The sequence below is a fragment of the Simochromis diagramma genome, unplaced genomic scaffold (genome assembly GCF_900408965.1).
Source record: "Simochromis diagramma unplaced genomic scaffold, fSimDia1.1 OVJJ01000131.1, whole genome shotgun sequence".
NCBI lineage: Eukaryota > Metazoa > Chordata > Actinopteri > Cichliformes > Cichlidae > Simochromis > Simochromis diagramma.
In genome coordinates this window covers 10,900,963-10,927,769 of record NW_024387200.1, presented here as the reverse complement: position 1 = coordinate 10,927,769, position 26,807 = coordinate 10,900,963, and the positions used below count along the sequence as shown (strand labels likewise).

Below are 26,807 nucleotides of genomic sequence, written 5' to 3'. Positions count from 1 at the left end.
AAATAGTTCAGGATTTTAGGACAAAAAACACATAACAACAGTACTCCAGCAGATATGGAGTAGGGGTGTGGGGATGGCTAATTGGTGAGAGAAATATGTCCACTGTCAACATACAAGAAATTCTTCATTACAATTAAAAGTTGCACAGTGAACATGTCAGCAAAATGCACTTAAAAAGGTATTTATTGAGAGAAGTGTGAGTGCTGTATTCTGTTACTGAGTAACAGTTTTTACTACTGATGAATTAATGTGGAGGCAGCATTTTTTTCTGCTGTAAATAAGCATTATATAAAATAGCTGGGTAAGGTGATGTCGAGGGAGGATATGTACCCACCTATCAAGACTAAATCACTGCATCTAAATGCAGAAAAAAAAAAGATATACAGGAAAGTGGCACGTGGATGCATGTGAGCCCAAGAAAGACAGACGGCAAGACAACAATGGAACAACAGCACAGGAACAGGGCACTCATAAATTCTCTAACAAATAAACATTATCTGTGTTGCCTCAGAAATTCTGCAATGTGAGCAGTTTTCACCCATGAAGTTTGACAGCCAACTGTAAACTGAGAGGAATAAATCACGCACAGAAATATAAAACTCCACCAGCTGGACACAAATACCCTCCTCCCCATCCTCACTCACGCACACACACACTTTTACTTTCCAGAATTAAACTTCAATTTCATGGATGATTTTTTTTAAAGTTTCCCCCAGAAGAAGCTGCAAAATGACAAGGTGTGAATACCAAATAGCTTAATGTTACACAGTAGATTCTGCAGCCAGTGTTTGCATCTGTTTTCCATCCCAGCCAACCGCCTTCAGTGTGAAAATAATAAAAAGAAAGACTTTCAACAATACAGTCGATTATCCTGAATGTCCACAAGGAACAAATTGCTCAGAAACAGAGAGTGAATTTGTTACTTCTCTGACAAAAGAGAAGAAAAGAGGAAAAGGTGTGGGTGGAAGTGTGCGAGTCAATGTGAGGGGGAAATCTAACATATGTGGCAACAGACCTCCACAACACGGGGAATGTTCTTTGTCACCCCAATATCTTTGTCTTTGAATTCAAGTGACTCTTTTTAAACATCGAATACTTTTAATTTGCCTGGTGCAGAGGGGACAGTCGAGTAGCGTTAAAGACAAAAAGACCAGAGAAAACGCAACAGCGCAACACAAGGCAGCTTTCAGGAGTGGAAACAGCTGGACTTCAGTCTCCCCCTCCGTCCCTTCATCCCTTTATTTCTCTCTGGTTCTTTTTCAATCCTCTCTCATTCATTGTCTTCACTCTTTTGTTGAGTGCCTGGCCCCTCCAGTCATGCACATCCCAGATCTGCTCCATGTCTGGCTGTCTGTGTGTCACCACAAAAACCTCCATCTTTCCATTAACTCCAAATGGTGGTCAGTGTGAGGGTAAATGCATGTAAGGTTGCATGTGCAGCCTGCATAGATGTGCTTGATCCCAGGAGTTGGGTGCATAAGCATAATGTCTGTGGATCTTGATATGTGAGTGAATAGATTGTTAGTGTGTGTGTTTGTGTGTGCGTGCGTGTGTGTGTTTGTGTGTGTGTGTAACTCCAACTGCCACCACATGAAATCTTCCGGAGTTCGGCCACCATTGTTCTGATGCTGCAATGGGTGGTCTGCTCTTTGAAGAGGAAAATCCTTGCTCTGCCCAAAGCTCTTGCATGTACAGGGGGATTACTGCCCATTGTGTGTGCATTGGTGTATGTGTGTGTGTGTGTGTGTGTGTGTACTCTTATATGTGTGCTTGTGTGGATGCACAAACAAAATAAAAAGGAGACATTTCCTGCCTGCCAAGACAAAGTTAAATCCTATCTCTGTATGTGTGCGTGTTTGTGTGTGTATACTCCAGATATAAAAAAAAAATAGTAGCCAAAATGTTCAGCCAAATAACTTAATACCAAAGTATGTGTGTCTAGAAATTCTGTGTGTGTGCTACTGCAGAAAATAGAGGCCAAATGTTTCCTGCCAAGCCAAAATGATTAAATCAATACCAGTGTGTGTGTGTGTCAGTATGAGTGAATGCATGTGTGTGAAAAGCAGTAACCAAAACTTTTTTCTAAAATTAAATTAAAGGAAAAGCAACAGATTATTATAGTGTCATTCTTAATTTTGCACATGAGCCTTGTGTAGCTAAAACACCTTATATAAGTCTCATATTTTTTTGTTGAATGTCATTGATTGGATGTGAGGTTACTATAGTGAGAACGTTTTTTCTGTGTTATTGTGTCATATTTTTTAATTGTCTCTTTTTGCATTTATAGGCTTTAAAACACGCATCTTTAAGGGAGGATATTTCACCTCATCTCTTTCTTCCTGGGAGCTAAAAATGTGCCTGTCTGCCACAACGTTAACACTAATGGCGTGATCTGCCCCAAAACAGGTCAGTATTTTTAATATTTGGCTCATCAATGAAGTACTAAGCATGGTAACAGAACCACAAGACAGTTAGCTAACAAGAAACAGCCACTCCAGTTTCCAAAGCTCGTACACGTCTAAGTTCATTAACTACTAAAGAATCCAGAGCAAGTCTGACTATCGTATTTTCCGCACTATAAGGCGCACTTAAAACCCTTTAATTTTCTTAAAAATCAACAGCGCGCCTTATAATCCGGTGCGCCTCATGTAGGAATTCTGGTTGTGCTTACTGACCTCGAACCGATTTTATGTGGTACAAGGCGCTCAAAAATCTGTCCAAAATGTTTTAGTACGACTTTGGTAAGCTACGAAGCCGCACTACCTACCGTAGACAGGAGCCTCGCGGAGTAATCTGGGTCCTAAACTCCGTCCGTTTCAGGTCCCAAAGTCAAACGAACACTGCAGCATCACTGAGAGTTACAAACTGTCTAAATTCTTTCATCTTTAATAAAATGATCAGTGTTGCTGTTTTACCAGGTGTAACAATTAAGTTTAACATTCCGGCATCCATGAAAACAGAATTTATTACATTTAACGGAGTTAGAAGTTAGCAGGAAGTTAGCTCGCTAGCTTCCACCTAAACATGATATAACATGTTCTGACTGAGAGATTTCTGAAAAAATTCAAACGTACAGCTCTGCTATCACTTCCAACATAAATGAAGACAGAAAACTAAACAGCAGTGACGTTTGTAGGGTTACTGAAGTTGGGCTAGCTGGTATATAATGATGTGCTACGTGATTGTTGTATGTTAGCATAACATAAACACAGTGAAGCTGCAGGATGAACGCTAACTTTTTTTCCAGAGCGTTCTCACTCCCGAGGCGTAACATGTCGACGTTTTGTCACGTCCCGCGGCGTTCCTGAGGAACGCGAAAGGAGACCTTCGGCGTTCTTATGGTACGCGGCGGGTTATGGCTGGAATCCAGTGCAATGACGCTCCCGCGGTAGTAGACGTTCCAGCCCTGTATTCCAGCCCTAAACCTAACCTTATCCCTAGCCCTGACCATAACCTTATTCCTGACCTTAACCAGGACTTTAATGATGTTAAATAGCGTGTTTCTAAGCGATTTGAAGAAAAAGAGCGAACATGTGTAGGTTCAGTCCAGACGGTTCTCATGTTTCCTCTTTTTCCGAGGTCGTCATTTAGGAACGTGGTGGGTAGCCGAAAACGTAATATGGTGACGATTTGTCACCTAGCGTAAAATGTTACGCTTTGGGAGTGAGAACGGGTTGTTTTTTCCACTCGATAAAGGTTAACGTGAGGGTTCCCGATGGTTAGGGACAAATGCAATCGCATGGCAGGATGCTGTAAACGGACCAAACTTCAGTCAGGAGAACAACTGAGATAATCCATCCACAATACGAGGTTACTCATTCATATACTGCAACAACGAAATATACGGTACTTTGATTGATAGGTGTACAAACAACATGACGCTGTAGCTACTGGGCTGAATTATAATATGATATTTTTGTGGTACAGCTGTCTACTGCTAGCTAACCAAGCTTTCTAGCCTTAGCTGACAAATTCATCCATGTCCCAACCACCCAAATATCACAAAATTACACTGTTAGGGTGCCAAAATTTGAACGTTGTAAAATTCATAACTAATGGGTGACATCAGAGTAGCTACATTCACACCTTTAATGCTGAGATTGGCCTACCTAAAGCTTTTATAAGTACTCTAGTGATCCAAGAGGAGACCACCTAAAAGCATCTGGTAATGATGGTTTAACACTACACTATTATAAATTATAAGTGGAGATAATATCATCTTATCAGTATCACGCCACAAAGCATATAGAGTATCAGGACTGAAAAGGTCACGGTGTGGTCCAATATACTGGATGCCTCACAAGATACTAAGAAAAGAAGGACAGTATGTCAGTCACAAGTGGTTAGCTCACTGGTTATTGATTTGTGATTGGCAAGGTTTTAACCAATAAGCATATCCTAGTTTATCCTAATTTCTGACATTAATGGGAACCATAATTTATAAAACAGACACAATATTTTATATTCATTATGGTTTACTGAGCCCCAATGAACAAAGCTCACACCACAAAGCAGTTGAAGGCCATTTTCCTATGAATTTTATACAACCTGAGGTCTTTTTAGAATAAGACAAAAACCTGATCTGATAACTGCTGGGCTAAACATGTAACCATCATTCCTGTTTTCATAATAATATCCCCCCCCCCGAGCTCAACAAACAACCTTTATTTGTCACATACACAATCATACAGAGGACAAGCTGCAGACGGGCTTGGGTTTTTTTTTAGCATGGGGAGGGTCTAGCCAGGACCCTTACTGGATAGTGGGTGGGAATCGAACTTGCGACCCCCACTCCAAATGTGTAAAAAGTTAAGTATTTTTGGAAATAGAGGGGATTCAAACCCACGCCATCAAAATGCCTGGAGCTCACTCAGCCACAGCTCCATGAGCAGGCCAGCAACAATAGCTCATGTGATGGAGTTTTATATCATTCTTGTATTGCTACTTTTAATAATGGTTTTGATATAATTAACTTCTCTGTCAGAATTAATTGAAGTAAAAAAGGCTTTATAATGCTGGGAGGTTTCTGTCAATGTTTTATTGAAAGCAGTAATCGGATAAGCACAAATTGGCAGACTGTGTTGGACTCTTGTACCAGAAACGTAAAATATCTAATGTATGTGGGTATCAGATACTGTCAATGTATTGGGGTAAAAGTTACATCCCTCTGAAAGTAAAATAAAGTGAAAAAATGTGAATAGACGATGTATTAAAGTTGTAATCGTAATACTACAGATCTCAGTTTTATTGTTCTGTTTTTATGGTTTAGTACCAGCATTTTGGGCGTTTGTGGTTCCTGTATAGATTTTTATTGGCCTTTTCGCACCATCTCTGATTGTCTTACTGCTCTTATTTCTTGGCATATCTGCCATGGTTGTAGCAATGGAATTCTCTTAAAATTCCAAGGTGTAATCAACCAGGATTACACCTGCATACCAATCTCTGTCAATAGCCTGTGCAGAAGCTTGCACATGTTTATATATATGTCTTCTTTATGTATAAATTATAGAGAGATAACAGCCAGACTGTGCAGTTTCAGCCAGCCTTTCTGTGTGTGTGCATAAACAGAATTCCAATAATTCAAAGGGAAGCTTCAGAGGCAACAGCAATGATGTTCAAAGACAGACAAGCTAAAGACTCAGCCCGGATCAGTTGTAATTCCTTTTACAGCGTCTGTGCGCGCGCGCGTGTGTGTGTGTGTGTGTGTGTGTGTGTGTGTGTGTGTGTGTGTGTGTGTGTGTGTGTGTGCGATACGAGTCAGAGGAAACAAAGTAGTCAGTGACATAAAAGAAAGAAACAGGGAAGATAAAGAGAGGTGAGTAAGGGACGAACATGCAACAAGGTAGAATTGGATGATGGCAGGAAGACTTCTGCCTTCCCACCTCAGCTTAAACTTAATACTCATTTCATTTAAATCACCGCCCACACTCTGCTGCATATCCCCACACACACACAAACACACACTCACAAACATGTACACACACGGTCGTACAAGCAGACGCAAAACAAAGACAGCCAGCAATTATGAGACGGCATACACAAACACCACCTACTGCGCCACGCATCCAAAACACACATTTTATCTGAGTACAGCAGCACCTCCTAACACTTCACAATGTCCTCGCTGAACATAATGCATTACACACACACACACACGAGCAAAGACACATAAAAGCAGCGACAAAGACGGATCCAACGCATCATCAAGCGGCCTCGTAGGTGGTCTGTCTCTTCTCTTTCACTCTCCGACACTCCATCTCTGTCTCTTTCATCCTGTCTGCTCCGCTTCCATGTTCAGTGTTACAAAATTGCCTCCAGGATAATGTGGCTGAAGATTAAGCTGCAACTTTCAGAATAAGCAACGTGGGTTTTTCCGACGAATGCTGATGAATAAAACCACTGGCTACTCGCCATATGTCCCATATCTGTTTCGTTTTATTTCTACTGATGCCAAATTTAGCTGATGCTAAACAACATCACTTGTACACTGTGCTGTTGTACCTTTATTGTTCTCGTCAAAGCCACTACATCATCAGACCACATCGACTAGCAGGGAATGCTTTAGTACCAAGGTTTATGTCACGTCATATTTAAACCTTGGATGAGAACACGAACTGTCCTTCTCTGATGAACAGCTTGTTAACACCAGGCCTATTTGAGTACTCTTACAATGGCGTCCTCAATCCCAACTGGTAGCGACCGGTGGCTGACACTCATGAGCCTGGCTCTGCTGGAGGTTTTTTCCACTGTCACTGTCAACTGTGAAGCACAACTCCCTGTTTTATAAAATGCTGCACAAAAAAGTGCACATTTTCTGTTTACTGAGTTCCCAAAGCAGTTCAACCAGACACACCCAGCCCTTCAGGTGTGGCAGTGTGACAGGACATGCCCAAAACACATCATTTAGGAGACATCCAGGTGCCATGCCCGAACCATCAACATCCATTTAGAGCAGTGTTTCAAGACCACTGAGCCGCGGCACATAGGTGTGCCGTGAGAAATGATCAGGTGTGCCGTGGAAGATCCTCTGGTTCCACCTGATTAGTACGCTAAGTGACCGGCGTGAGTATCGGGCAGATCAATTACATTCTCTTCCACTAGTGGGCAGTACAACTAACTGCTCTAATTAAATGGGTTGCCAACTGCCAATAAAACAGAAGAAGACGAAAAAGAAATGACATAATTGGCATGCAGTGTGTAATAGCAATGGATCAATATTTGAAAGCAGTCAGTCTGACCTGGTCCTGGAGAAAACTCCGAGCCAGATGAAGGCCCTAGCATGAGTAGTGGTCAGAAGAACGCAAAAGAGGTATACTGGGGACAAACCAAGCCAATTCTGCTATACAGGGTACGCAGGAAAAATGATCAATGTGCTTTTCGTGACATTTTTGTTTAGTGGTGTGCCGTGTGATTTTTCTAATGTGAAATATGTGCTGTGGCCCCAAAAGGTTGGAAAACACTGATTTAGAGCATATGAGACCATAGCCATGCAAACACGTCTAGAGGCTGTATCTAGCCAAGGCTTTGCTTCGAGCTAAACATCACCATCTACAGTCGGTGAAAATCCAGATCGGTTGCACTGGTGGAAGATAAATGTCTGTAGAGCTCCACAAAAACTGATTTACATCTGACTCTCCTCCTGCTCTTTATTTAACCCTGTAACAGTTGGTTTGCTGTCGGCTTGACAGAGAGGACTAATGACAGATTTAGCAACAGTTTGCATACGACGAATTACAAACACTGATAAAGAAAAAACAGTGAAAGGGAAAAAGAGAATTAGGAAATGATGAGAAAGACTTCCATCATTTCATGAGAAATATCCACCGAGGGTTTACTATCTGAACTCGAAGAGGGAAAAAAGAACCTTATTTGAAAGAAAAAGATGCGCATTTTACTGCATCTTCTTCCCTCCCTCCCTCACACAAGTAATCCAGTCTTTTAGGCGTGCAAATAAAAGATATAAAAGCAGCGAGGGACAGATGGGAAAAGGTTTGCCTAAATTTACAGTCACGTGAAATTCTGTTGAGTTTCTCAATAAGAGTGTCAAACCTCCTCATTATGATCTCCTCCAGCAGCACTCACTGCTGAGTAAACACACGTAGAAAAGGAGGTGAAAAAAAGACAAAGGAAAGGTGAGAAATGTGGCAAAATAAGGATTGAATGAACAGTGAAGGAAGAGAGAAGAGCAGACCAGAAAAAGGCAGCAGCTATGAAAGTTTAATAACCTCGCTGTTAGAGAGCTAAAGAGAGAAAGCTAAGAGACGAACGAGGGCAGCAGAGGAGGTAAAGAAGAGATCCAGCGGGGAGGTGAAAGGGTTGAGGAGTTCAACACCTGACAAAGGTTGGAGATGAAGGGGCATAAAAATAAAACACACACCCAGGCAAGCAGAGGCAGGTGCAGAGCAGCAGACACCCTCTCGCTCTGCCAGGCAAATAAAACACACACACTTGCATTTAAAGTGCCGACACGGCAATCGCATCATGGTCGTCGCTTATCTATTATTCAGCAGTAAAGGGGAACAGATAGAGCAGGCGCTAAATTAAGAGCTGTAACAAAGATGCTAAAGGCTGTGGACCTCGCAATCTGGAGTCAGAGAGGGGGGCACAAATCCAGCGCTCCTGAGGCAGCAGCAGGATGAAGACTTGGGTTATTTCTCTTTGTACAGTCTAATAAGAGTAAAGATACATTTTTAAAGAAGCACTACCTAAAAATGCATCTAATAAAAAAAAAGCCAATAACATCTCACAGAGGAGGTGTGTCCTTCACTGTGTTATTGCCCATCTCTGCAGGTCCTTCCAGTCATGAAGGACTTTCATCCCAGTTTGTTTGTTTTTGTTCCCACCGACCCTCCTTTTCAGTCCAACCACAGATGGAGGCAAAGACGTGGCCGGTGAGATGTTAAATGGTAACATTGAAGCAAATGGTTATCACACCTCCTCTTTGCACATCATCATCTGAGCTTCACTGTCTTGTATCTGCACGAGGGCGTGTCAGACCTCATTTATAAAGCATAAACAAAGTTTGCTTCACCTTAGTCTCAACAGGTGGCTGTCTCATCTGCTCTATGCTGCTTCACCATGAAGCATAAACAGGTGAACTGTAGAAAAGCTTGCTGGCTGCCTGTTCCTGCTCCTTCAGCCTGATGCAAGAGTCTGTGATTAGGAAACTTCTTTACCGCACTTTATATTTATCACTTCTGAAATGCTCCTGCTGTTTTTGAAGCGGCACTGCTACCTCTGTCCCGTGCATTTCAAGGGTTATTGTGGTGAACAGCTGTGGTATCAACGAGCTAATAAAACAAGCTTATATATTCATATATATGAACACAGACAAAGCAGCCATATAACGGGATGAAAAATGCACTGATGGCTAAATAGTGGTGTGAAACAAATTTTTTAAAATAATTTTTTAGAAAAACAATTACATTAAAAACATTAATGATATCAGAGCATTAGCAGCACAGTAATTTGAGGAATACCAGAAGCCATGTGCTCAACTTAATGAAATGAATAAATTTAACAGGCTGTAATGTAGTCCCAGGTTACAAAAGACCCGAGGTGTGCATGAAAGGTGGAATGAGTACGAACTGATTAATGTTTTGTTTTTTTACCTCAGACGAATTTTAAAAAGAGGACATTTCATGATTTTTTATACAACCTGCATATGTGTAGAACTATTAAAGCGCTGTGAGTCAACTGGACGGTGTTTTGCTACGGTGAATCTAAAGGAAGTGTAAGAGAGTCACTGATGTCAATCAGGAAAAAGCAGACAGAAGGAAAGAAAGAGTGAGAACAAAGCCTTTAAGAATTAAAGCTGCTCCTCTCTTGACCCAGAGTCGACACCAAAGCAAGAGGAGATCCATATTTAAACACTCGACACTCACTGCAGTACATTCCCGCTCTGCTCTGCCAGATCCCGTTATCGCATGGCATGAATAAAAACGCCACTCAAGCCTACAGCGAGGGCAGCGCACACAAACAAACACGCAAACACTTAGGGTTGCCTCAGCTTACGAAATCCACGTGGATCGTTGCTACGGCGCGCGTGTTCGCAGGCACAGCTTAGCGCTGAAAGCCTGATCAAAGAGACCATTATTGGAGACAATTGGACTGAAGTGCGCTGCTCACAAGCTCCAGGTCTGCCTCTCACCCTCTCTAACCTTTTTTTTACTTTCCCCAATTTATTCACTCGCTCCTCTCACCTGTTCTTTGCAAACATCTCCGCCCAAAGCAGTCCAGTTGAAAAGCTGCCCAATGTGGCTTTTCAGCTCCACTTAAACGTGTCCTTTTTTATTAATCAGTGCTCTGCATGCACATTGTGCTTGCATAAAAAACAGAGTGACCAATAGTTGTGCATTCATTTTGTCAGGAAAATTTTAGTTCATGACTCTTATTTAGCGCTCAGTGTGATGTTTGCACAGGATTTAACATTAAAAGCATATGTATATGTAGTTATATCAGTTAGGAACAGCATCATTAGTCATTCAGCACCAGGTGCATGAGCAGACGAGGCCATGGGGTAACTTTACTGAACTGTACTCGAGTACATGTAAAGTAAAGTAAGTCTGTTGGACTTGGACTCATTTTTTTTTTTTTATTAATGTTGGTGCCTCAACCGCTAATCATCCTTTAGGCAAATATTTGACATTGTATATGTTACTATATATATGTATTATTTATAAATATAAATTCCTGGATATTATAGATGAAGACAATATATTATAGACATAGATGCTATAGAATGATAAATTATTAAACTCATCATCAGCTGAAACACTGATCCACACATTACTAAAGCAATAGTTATGATCCAGTAAAGAGTTCTGGTTCTGGGCCACATCCAGCCCAGTCTGTGAGCAGCATCAGAGTTTGGCTCACAGTTTGTTCCAATTTTGGAGAAATCACAACTTCGCTGTATTTATTTAGCAGACTTTTGAAGACTTTTATTTATTTTTAAAATGTACGTATGTGCGTACATGTGCGCTAATGATGTTAAAACAGACATTTATAAGAGATGATGTGAGTCTTACAAAAAGCAACACTGATGCAGAATGTAGAGCTTGTACAATACATGAACTCAAAGTGTTTATTTAGTGAAGTCAGAGGTAAAGCTGTGGGCTTTTGTGGAGAGCAGATTACTGTGTTCAAGGGTTACAATTTGAATTTGCAGAGAAATGTGAAGATCTGACTGAGGCAGGCCAGAATATTTGCTGCAAAAGCAACAATGACTTTGCTCAAGCGTTGCACATCCTGTGATGGATGTGGGCACAGTACCAAAGAGTGTTTGGTGGCTTCTGCTACACTAATAAGCCCTGAGAAATATAAATGAATAAATCAAGACATAAATAAATAAAGGTAAACGAGATGAAGCATTAGATCCTTTATATACTGACTGACAGGATGGATCACCACGAAAATAAAAGTGTGGCATCAGTGTACAGGTCCATGAGCTGTGAGTTTACCAAAGTAAGGCAGTATCCCTCTGGGGAGACACATGGACACTTTGCTCTGCTCCCTATTATTTTTAAACCTCCGCGTTCTCCTTCCCTGTCATCCCCTTACCTTCCCACCACTTTCCCTGCATGAATTTCCTCTCCTCTCCTCTCCTGCAACATTTGCCATCTCTGAGAAAGCCTTGAATGGCTGCCAGCGGCCCCAAGAGCCAACTGACTTCCTGCTAAAAATAAGAGCTGAGAAAAATAAGAGCTGGAGAGAAAGGAGTGGAACCAGAAAGGGAGGTAAGGGGATAGAGAAGGGGGAACAGGGAAAGGAACAAGACAAATAATGGGGGAGAAAAAAGCAAAGATTGATAGGAGAGGAAAAGATGAAAGAGCAGAAAGTTTGGGAGCAGATGGTAACACCTGACCGAAGTTTGTACAGACACTCTTTCCAAATCAATACGCTAAACCTGATCTCCCAGCAAATCTGTTCAGCACACACTAAACAGCAGGAGTTACATTCATCTACAGAACATCCGTGTGACAGAGACAGGGAACAGGAGGGAATGAAAAGGACAGAAAGAATAGGAATAGCCACATTATAAATATTTATATCAGCAGTGGAGAGGAAGGTGGCGGGGTTGCAGAGGAGAAGGAAATAATGGGAGAGCGGAGCAGGAAGGGATGGAGAGAGGAAAGACTGACTTCAGAGGCAGCAGCAGGCGCATTTGGCTCAGTTTATCTTTTCTTTCCCGTCTCTTACGTCGCCTCTCTCACCGCTGGAGTGCAGGCTAGCGGATTTACATCTCGCGCTCCCCACAGCTCCCGTGTGTGTGAGCGAGGAAGGAGGCGAAGGACAACAAGTTCTCCCCTTATCTCCCTCTACTGTCTGCTTCCCTCCTTCAGAGAGCTTTACACGCACCCGCCATCAGGCACGCACCTTTTCCTGGTGTGATTTTCACCGGGGAAAGGTGTCGATGATGACGATGAAGGCAGCGATAGCAGGAACTGTTCTGCCTTTTCTGTAGATTCGAACACTGAACTTTTTTTTTCCGCTGTTGCTCAGCTTCGTGCGAGGTTACTTCTTCCTGTTTCAACAGATTTCACGTGGCGATGATAAGACTTACACGCGCTCCTTAGTCAGTACAGAGATAAGAAGCTTCCAGCAGAGCAAAAGTCAAAGAAAACAAGTCTGAATTCTCTAAAGGCTCCTTTACTTTCTTCTTAACAAAGGGTGTAAGAATATAAGGACGCACGGCAGGAATTTCTTAGCCAACTAAACTTAACTTTCAAGAGTATTTGATTTACATGACGCTAACAAAGCATAAAACGTTAATAAATAATAAAGTTAATTATTATTAATAAATAATTTACAGATTATTGTTGATAAATAAGTTCTAAGCCATTAAAAACAACAGGTTTGGGGAACTTAACAGATTAACACCAATGATGGCAGAGCCGCCTTTGAAGGAGCTGGTCTGACATCAGCACCAACCTGAGACTTAGCTCACTGCTCGGACGCTTGGGTCCATGGAGGGGAATAAGAGCAGCTGCAGTTAGGAGATCACTCACTCTGCCGTCGGCACTAAACCTCCTGTTTTTTCACAACAACTTTTATAGACTTTCATAATACGGATGCTTTAAAAGTCATTTGAAATCACTACAAAACAATATGAAGCTCTTTACTGTGGCTGAGTGTCCGTTCTGCTGCAGTTTGTATCTGCTGCACCTACAGCAGCAACAGACAAGAGGAAGGTCGAAAAGTTGGTTTAGAGTCAAAAAAAACGTCAGGAACAAAACACCTACTCCAACAACTCCATTAACAGACAGGAAGGAGAGAAATATAAACAAGAGTCACTAATTATTAATAAACGTTGTTTATGTAATATGAAGGGAACATGGTACGTAAATGGTAAATGGCCTGCATTTGTATAGCGCTTTTCTAGTCCCTAAGGACCCCAAAGCGCTTCACACTACATTCAGTCATTCACCCATTCACACACACATTCACACACGTAGAGGTGGGAATCACCATACATCCCACGATACGATATTATTGCAATTTTCTTAAATATTTTGCGATATTCAGATTCTGTACATAAAGGTAAACTTTATCAATATTCATTTTATCTAATATCAAAGTCTCGCACTCAGTCTTTCTCTCATTTCAGTCAGTTTTATTGTTGACAAACGGAACGGTTTGTATTACAGTCTAGTCCAACTTAACTGAATGCAACCATCTGGTACAATTATAGCTATTCTGAACTATGCAATTTATGAAAACTATGCAGCCCCTTCAGCAACTGAAGAATTTGAAAGTAAATTAAAACAAAATATAATTTTACATTAAATAAAAAAGTTTTAAACTTAATTAAAATTAAACATGTCTTAAATTAAAATAAGTAAACTGTCATGTTTATTGCTGCCAAAAAAAAGTTAAACACATTTGGACAGTGAAGGAATGTCAGGATTCTTGCTCAGAAAAAGGATCAACATGCTCTGAAGTCAGAGCACAAAAACCTTTTTTGTAACAAAATATCGATTTCTGCTGTCCCTGTATCGATACATTATTAGCAAACAAAATATCACGATGCTACACAGTATCGATTTTTTCCCCCACCCCTAATGGTACGTTACAGGCTGCACTAAAGAGTGAGAGAGTGAAAACAAATTTCAGGCAGCTCAAATTTGTTGTGTGTGTGAGGATATGTTTCAGTAATGTTTAATAAAAACAACCTTTTGATAGAAAACAACATTATTTGTATTTGTTTTGAGATGGCAGGCTGACAGGACTCCACACACAGACAAGCCAGTGTCCTCCTAACACTGGTACCAAGCCTGCAGAAATGGGGAGAGTTGTGTCAGGAATGTGGCATAAAGTCTTTACCCAATCAAACATGCAGATTATCAAGAATGAGATTTCCGTATCAGATCGGTTGGTTAACAACGACCGCCTCTGGTGCCGTTGTTCAACAGGATGCCGGTGGAAACTGTGCTGCTGTTGGCCAAAGACAAAGGAAGAGGACCGTGTGTTCTGACGCAGATAAAGAGAAGGAAAGGCTGCAGTGTGGAGGTGCAAGTAAAGGCCTATGACTGGTGAAGGGAGAGAGCTGGCTGATATGATGGAGAGAATGAGCACATATAAGTTTGTGTTGTGAAGGCAAAGAGAGGATCAGACAGGATCATGAATTTGAAGCTGGAGGCTGAAGAGGTGAATGTTGTTGGTGTTTATCCCCCACAGGCTGGACGTTAGTTAGAAAAGAAAGAGGAATTCTTTAAAGTGTCCCCAGGAGAGGGAGAGTGGTGGGTGGAGCAGACTTCATTGGACAACAGAAGAGACGAGGAAGTGTTGGGTAGGTATGGTGCCGACAAGAAAAATGGAAGATCGTTGGGTTGGCTCTGGAAGTCGAGGAGAGTAAGTAAATAAAGGGTGAGGCAAAGATTACATGTTGGGAGTTGTGGAAGAATGTCTCAGAGAGTACAGGGAGGAGTCGAGAAAGGCTTCAGGGTGGTAAGAACAGGGAAGCTGCCAGAAGGTGTTTGGTGTATCCTCTGGAAAGACAACAAAGGACAAACCGTAGGCTTGTTCTTATACTTTACCGCAGCACTCAAAGCACTTCATGCAACATGCCTCATTCACACCCATTCATACAAGCACTTCTGTTCTATACCGAAGTGCATTGTCTCTAACATTCAGGCTCTGAACACACCAGAGAGCAGCCTGGAGTTCAGTATATCCTGAGGATACTTTAGCATGCAGTCAAGTGGAGCATCCAGGGACTGAGCCACTAACCTTCCAATTAATAGAGGACTTGCTCTAAGTCCTGAGCTACAAACACTGAGATTTGGTTGTGGAATTAGGAAGTACCGAAAAGTATCCAAAAGAAGAGAGATCAGCGGAAAAAAGGCAGTATAGGCAGACCTGTCATCCCAGACAGGTCACCTGGTAACGTCTAGGAGAGAAGGCAGTAAAGAAGAGATAAAACAATCCTGAAAGATCTTGAAGAGAGTAGGGAAGCCTTAGGAATGGTGAACAAGAGTATTGGTACCAATTTGTTTAAAAAGTGCAGACTGTAGTAAATATAGGGCGATGAGACCGATGAGCCATAGAAGTTATGGTGAAGAGTTGTAGAATGTAGGTTAAGGACAGAGCTGACAATCAGGGAGCAGCAGTACGCTTTCAGGCTGAGTATGAGCACTACAGATGCAACGTTTGCCTTGAGAAGCATAGAAAAGGAGTTTGAGTTTGTCCATGTGGATCTACAGATTACAGAGTGACACAGAGTGTCAGGAGTGACAGGGAAGGTTCTGCAGGCATTACATCAGGAATCTGAGCCCGTTCTTATTTGCTGACAGATGAGACCAGGCTGGAGTTACCGTGGATGTTTTGAGTCGACATTGTGAGAGTAGGGAGAAAGTGGAGGAGAGCTGGAAGAGGAAGGAAAGTGAGACTGAGGAGGACAGGCGATGCTGCATGGAGTAGAGGTAGTGAAGGTAGATGACTTTAAATACCAGGGGTCAACAGCCCAAAGCAACAGGCAATGCACAAGTGAAGAAGAGGGTGCAGTGGAGTGGGTGGAGATGAGCGTCAAGAGTGATTTGTGACAGAAGGATAGCAAGAAGAGTGAAAGGAAAGGGATGGCAGCGCAAAGAATGAATCTATGTGGATCCCATGTGTGAAAAGCTGGTGTGCAGTACGAGGGGATGTTATACTGTTTGGGGTGACCCATCGAGATTCGTTAAGTTAAACAGTATCAGTTATTAAGTTGTATCAGGTCGTTGCTGCGTAATAACATTTTGAGTAAAATGTGAAATATTAAAGGTTGATTCAGGTTCCTGTTTTCTGTGCTGTTGGAGAAACTGTGAAAGAACCAGGCTGGTTCGAAGGGTACGTTCAAACTGTCTGTGCAACCTCTGTAAGAAACGAGAGGAGTGTAACACAAACCAGACTCACTTTGTGCCACATCGCACTATATTGTGGGTTTTGCATGTTTGCCACAAATCACATGTGGGATTCTTTTATATTACAGCGATCAGTTTCCCAAAGCACAGCATACATTTTAGTTTAATGGTTGTTTTCAGTACAGTCTAAACGACACTTCATGTTCAGCGCATTGAACGCTCACTTTACTTTATACTTTTACCAAAGTTTTTGTCTTTGGCTTCCTGTTTTCTTGTGACATGTCAGAGAAACTCGAGGTTTTTTATAAGCTGACTCAAATCACTAATCTTTAAATTCAACAAAAAGAAACTCAAATCTATGCAGAAAGGATGCAAACTGCTTTAAAAATGTAAGCGGCAAAAATGGTCAGCAATATTAGGGAAGTTTCTGACTTTGAGTTAATGCTCCAAAAACAAGTGGAAGCTGTTTTTAAAAAGAGAGTTTCATGCATCAGCATTAAAATACTTCTGAGAACTTTTTAGTTCTTCTTGTTTAGGATATTATCACAAGGTCACAGAAGACAGCTAAACACATAGAACTGCTAACCTAGCCAGTCGTTGAACTTCTTGACCTCGGAGGGCAGTCCCAGTTCGGTGAAGTCTCCAGCATGGATGAACACATCCCCGTACGGCATCTGGATGGCATCAGTGCGGGAGTGTGTGTCCGAGATGCACACAAAGCGTGTGTAGCCCGGTGGCTTTGGAGTGTCGTGAGGCATTGGGTCAACCCTGAGACAAGAAAAGGAACAGAGGACAAGAAAGCAGGGAGTGAGGATGTGAAACGGGGCCACTGCAGCTTTTGCTGTACTGAAACAATACAGCAGAAGGGACAACAATGCTATACGTAAAGTCTCTGTGGTAAGAGGCTGACAATGAAAAAAGTTAGAATTAGTATCCAACAGAAAATCATCCCCACAGACTGAGGCAGATGGGGAAACAAGAGACAGCACAAAGGAGGAGGGAGAGGCCACAATAAAAGCACGGTACCCACAGAAGCAGAAAAAGAAATGTGCAGAGATAGAAAAAGAATAAAGCACAAATATAGAAAAGAGCAGAGTCCTGTGGGATTTCCAGTGAGTGTGCAGATCCATGGGGTCTCTGGGGGGGAGAAGGAGAGCTGGTGAATAACCGTGGCCCACTTAAGTGAGCTTTCCTCCAGGTACCTTAACACCCAGCCCTACTTCCTCCTCCTCCTCCACCCATACCACTAGAGACAGAAAAAGATGAGGCGAAGAGGGAAGCAGATACACATGCACATAAGACAACCAGCAAGAAATGAGTCACAAAGTAATAAAATACAAAAGAGGGTTCATAGAAAATATAGCACAACTGATGGGACTGAAATGTAAGATGATGTAAAGTGACTGAGCTCCACAGGATCTCTTCTTCACATGACTGTTCGAAAGACTCTGTGATTTTATATAATAGCCTAAAGTTGAACTAAAGCTCAGAAATAGACTGAGTGACTTAATTGCACAAGCTGCCACAGCTTAGCTAGAAATTGAACAAGCAAAATTGAGGTCAGTTATAGTCATGCTATAAATAGCCTGATCTAAGGTAGCTAAAGGGGGGTATTAGAGTGTTAATGTGCTGGTTTGACAACATGCTGGGAGGAGGAACCCTTGAACTGAGCAGTTTCTGTCGTATTGTAGCCCTGTTTATAGAAAAATGTCTGGATATGCATCAGAAGTTAGTGAGGGGGATTTTTGCCTGTGCAGCTACGCAGAAACACCCAGGTCGGCAGGCCGCAGCTTTATTGATATATACTGAAATACCCGTCATTAAAACTACAAGAGAGGCTGTCAAAGGTTTATGGGAGGAAGAGAGAGACAAAACACACACATTACATAAAACTTGAATGAGCATGTCACTGCGTGAAATAAGTATTTGATCCCCAAGGAAAATGTGATTTGGTACATGATGGAGAAATCACTAGATTTGCATACATTTCGGGAGGGACTCCAAACTTTCCAAGCCCTTTAGGTTTCTTAGATGTTGCTTTACAACTCAAAGACGCAGCTCCTTCCACAGATTTTCTGTCGGACTGAAGTCTGGAGACTGGCTAGACCAGTAGACCTAAAGAGCCATCCACGACCCACCTTCAGTGTTCTGGCTGAGGGAAGGTTCTCGGCCCCTAAATGCAGTGAAGTCGTCCTGTACCCTAATACATATGCCTACCCCCATGTTTGACTGCAGAGAAGGTGTTTGGGTCATGCTCACGTCTCTTCCTCCAAGCAAGGTGGGCCGAGTTGATGCAAAAGAGGAAGATTTTGGTTTGATCGAATCACCCCACCCCCTTTAGTTGCTTCTATAAGTAATATATTAGAGTTTTAGATGTGGCGTTTCAAATCATTTTTAGCCTTGATTTGCCATTTAATAATGTCAGCTTTTGACATTATTATATAATACTTGATCTGTGTGGTCAAAAAGTAACTGCTATTGTCTTTGAAGCCCCAGTGTTAAAAAACAAGAAACCATATCTTGACATTTATAAGCTACATACTCAAGAGTGCCGTTTATTGGTGAGGATGAGGGGTATTTCCCACCTCTGGTCTACATGTTTCTGCTAAGTTATTTTAATTCTAGTCGGGGATATTTAAAATACAAAAATTCTTAGTGCTGCATCTTGAAACAGTGGAAATCACACCTCAATGAAAACTACCGTTAAATATAAACAAGCGGAGAAAAAGGGATTCAGAGCTTCAGATTTCACAAGAGCCCCACAGAAACATCCTACATATGTTCAAAACCTGATCACTGACAATTCCTTACAAAGGTGCGATCTGAAGCTTCTTATTTACTTGGTTGGAATTGCAGTTTCGCAGCTGTCTGCAACATCCTGCGGTTTGATGCTCTTGTTATGAAAGAAGTGTTCGGTGCACGGCTTCTTAGCTTTAGGAGATTACTTCTAACCTGACCGTGATTCACAACGTAGAACATGTTACAGAGTCTACTCATTTATTGAACAGCTTTAATGATGTAATTTAATACTATAATTAAATGGCACCGCTGGCCAGATATTGAAGTGTAGCAGAAATTCAATTCAGCCATATTAAAACATTCATATCTTTATGCTTTACTGGATCACCTGTGTCTGAAGACAAAATATGAGTATGAATTATGTGTTTATATTTTGAACTTTTTAAGTTGAAGTTCATAATTAATGTTATTCATATAAATAATCAGCAGTACTGACAGAGACTCCAAATTGCATTACATTTTAGGGAGAAGGATAAAAAGTGAGCTTATTGTAGAATAAGTTCACATATGCATGGTTTGTTTTTCATGACGTTATAAATGCATATCATCCTTTTTGGATTCAAAGTAGAAAACTAGCCTACAATCTACAAAGAGACAATCTGGAACTATGTTATAAAAGACTCCCAGTACAGGCCAATGGGATTTCGTCTCACAGATGACATGACTCTTCTGGCTCCGTGGCTGCTGCCATGTTGATTTTTTGGAGCCAGAAGTGACAATATACTGACTACGTGGTTGAGTGCAACAATCTCAGCCTTGCAAGCTTGGTTATCAAGCTACACTCACTATGCACAGTCACAAAAGCATGCTGATCAATGCTAAGCTACAGACTGATAAAATCCTCAGATTTCACTAACTAAATATCCTTGGATGGGCTGTAGCGACACAGTGGGTGATATCATGTGTCAGATAATAACAATAATAACTTTGAGCAAGCCACAAGTGGCCATTAGAGGAGCTGCAACACCTGCACTGTTTTTGGTATTTCTGCACTGCAGCCTCGCAGGTTGCTGGTTGATCAGTACTAGCTTAGCATAAACTACAAAGACCCTTTGTGGCAGGAATGACTGACTTCCAGTCTGCGTCTGCACAGATTCACATTACATATAAAGGGAACACTTGGAAGGCTTTTATTTTTTGCAAAATATTGCGTAATGTAAATAATTTATTTAAACTTTAAATATTGAATTTTATTTTACATTTTAAATAAATAAAATTATTACATTATGTAAAATTCCAGTAACTATTTCTTGCATGTTAATTTAGAGCCTGAACTATAAAACAATTGCAAGAAAATTCAAAAGTAATTTTTTGCAATTTATTTTCAGTTTTTCGAGGGAAAAAAGCAAAATAAATCACTCTGCTGATGTAGAAGTCTCAAGTTGGCATTACAACAAATAGCTGTAGCCATGGCAACAGATGAAGAAGCTTCATAAATGCAAAGAAAGGAATGTTATTAATTTACATGCATCGTTCCAGGAGCACACGAGATGCAAACGGTCAAAAACAGTTTAAAGATGTAGATTAAAAATCAGTGTCAGGTATCTGAGCAACGGCAAACAGTTTGTATTTATTTGACATTAATCATTTCAAAGGTATTAAAGGTGAAACTATTAATTATACATTATCATTATTATTATTATTAATACTATTATTAGTCTCCTGAAAACCTAACAAACAGAGCTCAGTCCAGACATATACTTTATGTGGCAACTGCTGCTGATCAAGAAGTAGCTGCAACACTCAGAACTATAAATCATTATCTCTACATTTCTGTTATACAGTGTGTTAGTGCAATTTAAAAGATAACCAAACAAAGATATCAACAAATGTTTATGAGCTCCAACTCTCAATGACAGCAGGATGCTCCATGATTACCAGCAGCTACATTTCCATCTACTCACATGTGAACGTGAGGTGGCTGGAAGCGTCCCTGGTTGATATTGTAGAAGGTGAAAGCCTGAGTGGGGTTGGTGCTGTACTCATCCACCTCCACAGCAGTCCTGTTGCCTCGCTGTGAATGTGACTGAGCCTGCGACTGCTGCCGCCTTGCTGCCATGATCTCTGACAGGGTGAAGGCCATGGTGCTAGGGACCAAAGCAAATGGAGGAGTGCAAAGTTGTAGCTGCTGGTTGTTTTTGCTTTAGGGCAGTGGGTGGATTGTCCCTGCCTTATGAGAGGCTGCTGGGAAATGTCCTGACGAGTTCAAACCCTTGGTGCACACACAGTCCCAGTGACCTGAGGAGACAGCATCACGTTCTTCTTCTGCACCTGCAAAGAATGCAAAAGAGCAGAGCTGCAATTTGGCGTATGACGTATTTGCAGGAGAACCTTTATTTGAATAACTGAAAAAAGAATCATTGCAGTTATCAAATGTTTAAACAAAATGTGCCGTGGAACATTAGCACAGCAGCAAACAAGTGTTTGCTATCCAAGGATACTGTGGAATAATGGCACAGTTAGCAGTGACACTGCCTCTTTGTGTCTGTGGGGTCCCAAAAAACTCTCCATGACTAAAGCAGGTGGTGGAACAGGAGTTGGACCTACTGATTTAGACTAGGTTTAAATCACAACGGACCGTTTAATGGGCACAGTGAACAGTACCTGAGCTCAGCTGGCCGGCTACACTGAACTTAAATGGCTCAGAGCAACTGCTGTGTTATACACAATACTGGATACCAACTGCACCTCCTGGCAGGGATAACACTGTCACTAAATACAGACCTATACTGTGTCTTATGAATATGATTTATTTTATTTTTTAATAGGGTAAAAATAATAACTATTAAAGTAAGATTGCAGTTACCTTAAAGTAGACTAAATCACAGTTACACTATAACCATGGATGATAAAAAGCGCAATTCTGACACGAGGCACGCACAAACATCACAACAGTGTCTACACGTAAAGGTTTAAGTATATCTGTTAGCTTAGGTTATAAAGAACGAACTGAATTACCCAGTTCAGTGAGAAGCTAAATGACAAACGTGTGTTTGGGCACAAATGTGTGTTTTAAATTAAATTTAAAATGCTCTTTAGGTTTTTCGTGTGCTACATTGTTCTTTTCATTTGAGTTTTTCTTTTCAACAATGAAGTGAACTGATCATTTCCTTTCACTGCCCATCCCTGACGTGTGAGACCTCCCTGTGTGTGTCGCCCATTAAAGCTCAGATTTAACTCTGCAGCTCATTTTTCAGAGGCTCTGACGACTGCTGGGAGAGCGCAGAGCCGCTGAGAGGTGCTGAGATGACGGAGACGCTGGAAGACGGAGGTGATAATTTGGGGACAGGCTGCTTTGGCAGAGTCCGTCTGGACTGCCGCACGATGTCGGCGTGCCATCTCGATTCCTCATTCGCTGACGCGACAGATACACACTTCACACCCCGGTTGTTTGTCACGGGCAAATCCCAGCATGGTGGTCGGTGGATGTGTTTCAGGAGTGTGTGCAGCACATGTGCGCATTCGCAGGTTGATGTGTATGAAGGCCTGCGCATGCATATTTTAATGTGCTTCTGTTGTTATAAATGTGACAGTGACAATCCCTCACACTGCTAGTGTCAGACAGGAATGTATTAGCAGATGCTGAGAGTGTAACACACTGGGCTCAGACGCAGCTGTCGAAATCATGTAGTCGACGACTGAATATACAGCTAACATCAGCCTGTGCTCGCCCTCCGCCCTTATTTTACTCGTTTTCGACTCTGTCTAAAGAAAAGGGTTTAATCCATTGCTAATAAATAATAAATAAATAATATGATCGATCGATTAAGGGATTTAAGCAACCCGTGGTGATCTAGGTGAACTCTTGCAGTTGTGAAAATAACTGCATTTCCTAAATCTTTCCAGAAAGACGGATCAGGATTTATTTCACTGCTAACCACTACGTGGTGGAGAGTAAATATTAACACAAGTTGTGATTTATTTGTGACCAAATCAAATAATTTTGGTGTCGAAATCTAACCAAACAGAGGCTGAGTGTTATAAGTCACAGGATACAGGCCTGGATTGGATTTCTCTGCCAAAGGTCAACTATGATGCTCTTATACCACGTCACCTCCTCTAAAGATCTCTTACGACCTGATGGGGGCGCTACACCAGCTAGTCTGCAGCCAAATACAGCATATTGATTCCACACACTTAAATGTTGCGTTGAGCCCTGAACTGAACAGCGACATAATCCTCCAGCTTGAGCAGATTGACAGGTTACAGCTCTTTAATACAAAGTGTGCATGACTTCCAAGTGAGTCCATGTAAGAATATTGCAGGTAAGCAGGTGTCATGTGTGTTTTCTCTGCATTTTCTACACAGGCTGCACCTCATCCAAGCCGAGGGACTACTTCCAGTACTGAAACCTGTCTGTAGTGTGCTACCTGTCAGAAAAAATCACCTTCAATCGCCTGACCTAATTTACCCCATGTTTTCTATTTTTGCATGTTATTTGAAAGTAATTTGCAGTCGACCTATTGCACTGTTCAGACACAAGGCTGTGTTGGGATTGGCTGCTTTTAACCAGCCATTCATTTATTACTTTAAGATATTATTACCAGTGTCACTGAATCATATTATGGTAATAAATGCCACCATTATCTCAATATTATCAAAATAATGGCTCAACCTTAGCTGCTATTATTTGATGTTGGTGCTATCAGCAGCTCAGTAATCTCTGAAATGTAGGGTGGTTTCTGAACGCTGAAACAAAACTATATCTGACACATAGCTTAACAAATTCATTTTGCTTTTCATTTAAATATGAAAGCGTGTTAGAAGAAGCATCTGTACCTACACTGGAAATGTTGGCCCACAGTGGGTTCGTACGTGCTCCGCTGAATGCACAATCACAGTAGTTAAGGGCATTCACACTGAAATTAAAAGAGTGTAAGGCGCTGAAATGGTGCGCGCCTGCTGGTATCAGTGTGACGAGTAATTGAGCGATGCTATGACAGAGACGGGACTGTACAGCTCTGGAAAGCTATCGTAAGGAAAGAACGTTGTCTTTTACTCAGACAGTTTTCCAATTACAAAGTAATTTACCAGGAAGGTGAGCTTACATGCACCTATTTGCATTCGGTAGATGACATGCTCTGCTGCATGAAAACCTCAACGTTTTTGGTTTAGTTTCTTTTAAACGGGACTTTTGGTTTCATTAAATGAATAAAATGGCTGAGTTTGTTCACACAGCACTAAATTCAATCTGAGCGCAGGCTTAAACATTTACATGCCAGTGAGACAGCCGTATTGATTAAAATTAATGTACATCTGTTCCATCAGACATCCGCGAGGCCGACAACATGTTGGAGACAACTTCTGTGTGGACAGCCTGTTTGTCTCTGAAAATGTTTCTCATAGTCTCGTCCTTTGTTATTTTAAAGCGAGTGTTTCTGCCACCGGAAAATCCTCTTTTCTTCTGCTGCATTTTACCAGCTCCCAGCAACATTTAACTTATGTGTGAAAAAGGTGGATGTCTGATGGAAACATGCTAACATCAACATACAAGCATAGCAGGAAAGCAATAAAAGCAGTCTTCACTCCACTGTTGCAGAATTGTTCTGTTTTAGCCTGAATTTGTGTCCCTGTTTTTATGGGTGTACAGAAAACTATCAGTGGATTACTGTCACTTTAAGAAATAATGGGTGCCATTTTTTCATGATTTCTAATTGTGTACATTTATGTTGTCTTTTGCTTCATTGTGCTGAATTTTAACAGACTAGCTCCTGTAAATTTCACAGAGATCATATCCGCCACCTCTCTCTGTAATGTCCAATTCAAAATCTTGTTTAAAACATTCCAAAATAAAAGCTGTAGATGAAATTCGTGAATTCCTTAAAAATTCTAAGTTTAAATTGATTTGCTTATGCGTACTTTACCTCAGGAGCATTACCCCAAAATGTGTCTGTGCTTTAAGGTGTACTGAACCTCATGTGAGTGTAATGCTGTTTTTCAGCACACACTGCAGAGAAGAAACTGGTCACACAGCCTAACAAAGGAACTCCTGTATTTTGTAAGATGGGGGGTCAAGAAAGAAGAAGGACTCGTGCACACTCGAGCCCACACAATCTGTTTTACACGTTCACAAGTTTTCACTCACAGACTCTGTCCAAACAGAAAAAAACATTTCCTGCAGCCAAAACTCATTAGCTCATGATTTTTGTGTTCTCTGCAAAAGTGCCTTTAGATCATCTGAGTTATGACAACGTCGTCTGATTAAAAATGAGGGTCAAGACTTCTGGTGACAAGACTAATACTGTCTGCAGTGAAGATCACAGTTTACAGGAATAATTAAGATGCAAAAAAATGATGAGTTGACTGTGAAAATAGATACAAGTGCTATTTACTATTTTTCTGGCTCAATTTGTTTGTCATTGTTTGAATTCATAACAGAATTACAATGCTTTTATTATCTCCACTGTATGGGCCCCTAGTCTATTTGGTAATTGGAGAGAAGAGAAGAGAAGAGAAGAGAAGAGAAGAGAAGAGAAGAGAAGAGAAGAGAAGAGAAGAGAAGCCCTGCAGCACTCACACGGATCCATCAGTGTTCACTAGTGTAAGTGGAGCGGCTGATAAATGCAGAAACGTCTGATTGATGCGCTCTCCTCATGGGGACATTGTCATATTTAACAGCGACCGTCACATTAGACCGTGTGCCGATCCTCTCTGCTTATTCGCCCGTTTCCTGCTACGTATGGACACACAGAGAAAATTAAAGTGCATCTGAGTGTGTCGCTGAATTACAGTTATCTGTTTTACGCGTAGCCTGGAGATAGTGTTGGTCTGATTTGGAGTCACGGCTCTGTGAAATTTGGTGACGGCTGAAAGAAATTTCCTATCCAAGGCTGAAAAATACAAGAGAATAACATCCACAAAGATTTCTGTGCCGATTAACTTCTCTTTTAATGCGGCGTTTTTCACCTTTAATTCGCTCCTGCTCACTTTGTCTCAGCAAAGCGTTTTGCAGGCAGAAACTTTAATTAGAAATCAGGTGAAAAGTTCAAAGTGCGTCTGTGATTATCGCCCTCGTGCGCGTTTTGCAGAGGTGTCCGTGCACTCACACCGAGTAACTGACTTCTAATGAAACTTTTCAGCCGTTTGGTCCACAGGCTGCACCAGCTGTCTCCTTCTCACACGTGGAGCCTGGAAGCTCCGCTATCAGCCTTCTTTTCAGTCTGAACTGCCCTTTGGATGCGGTGCTGTGGTGAAGTATGAACGACCATAAAAGCGTTCCGGTGAGCTCCGCTGGAAAACGCGACATCTGGGGACGTAAATGAACGCCTTTATATATATATATATATATATATATATATATATATATATATATATATATATATATATATATAAAGCTCTCTGCAACCACGAAGCCGGGTGAGAGGAAAGGTTGGCATCAGGGCTGAGATTAACCCGAGAATATGCTGCGGTATGCGGGTTCGGGGCAAATCTCTGCTACGCTGTCTCATGCATTGTAAACAGAGCTGTAAAATAAAGAGGAGTCTACCTACCAGCTTCAGTCGCAGTGAGGCTGCTCAGTGTTGGATGGTGTGGAGAGAGGAGTGTCTGCGCTGCCACAGAGACGCGCTGGTCAGTTTGAATGCGTACCCCGTGGTGCACCGGCACAGCGTCGTAGGCACAGCCTCTCTCTCTCTCTGCCTCTCTCTCTCGCCCTCTCAGTCCGGCCCA

At 41.6% G+C, this 26,807-nt stretch overlaps 1 protein-coding gene across 1 annotated transcript in view; it reads right to left on the bottom strand.

The window, feature by feature from the left end:
* mpped1 (metallophosphoesterase domain containing 1) overlaps positions 1-26,807 on the bottom strand; it is a 98,119-nt gene extending 71,312 nt beyond the window's left edge. The window contains exons 1-3 of the mRNA XM_040050629.1: positions 26,630-26,807; positions 21,044-21,410; positions 16,927-17,108 (exon numbers count right to left, since the gene is read on the bottom strand). Of these exons, the coding sequence (XP_039906563.1) occupies positions 16,927-17,108; positions 21,044-21,222 (361 nt within the window). The 5' untranslated portion in view covers positions 21,223-21,410; positions 26,630-26,807. The remainder of the gene's footprint in view (positions 1-16,926; positions 17,109-21,043; positions 21,411-26,629) is intronic.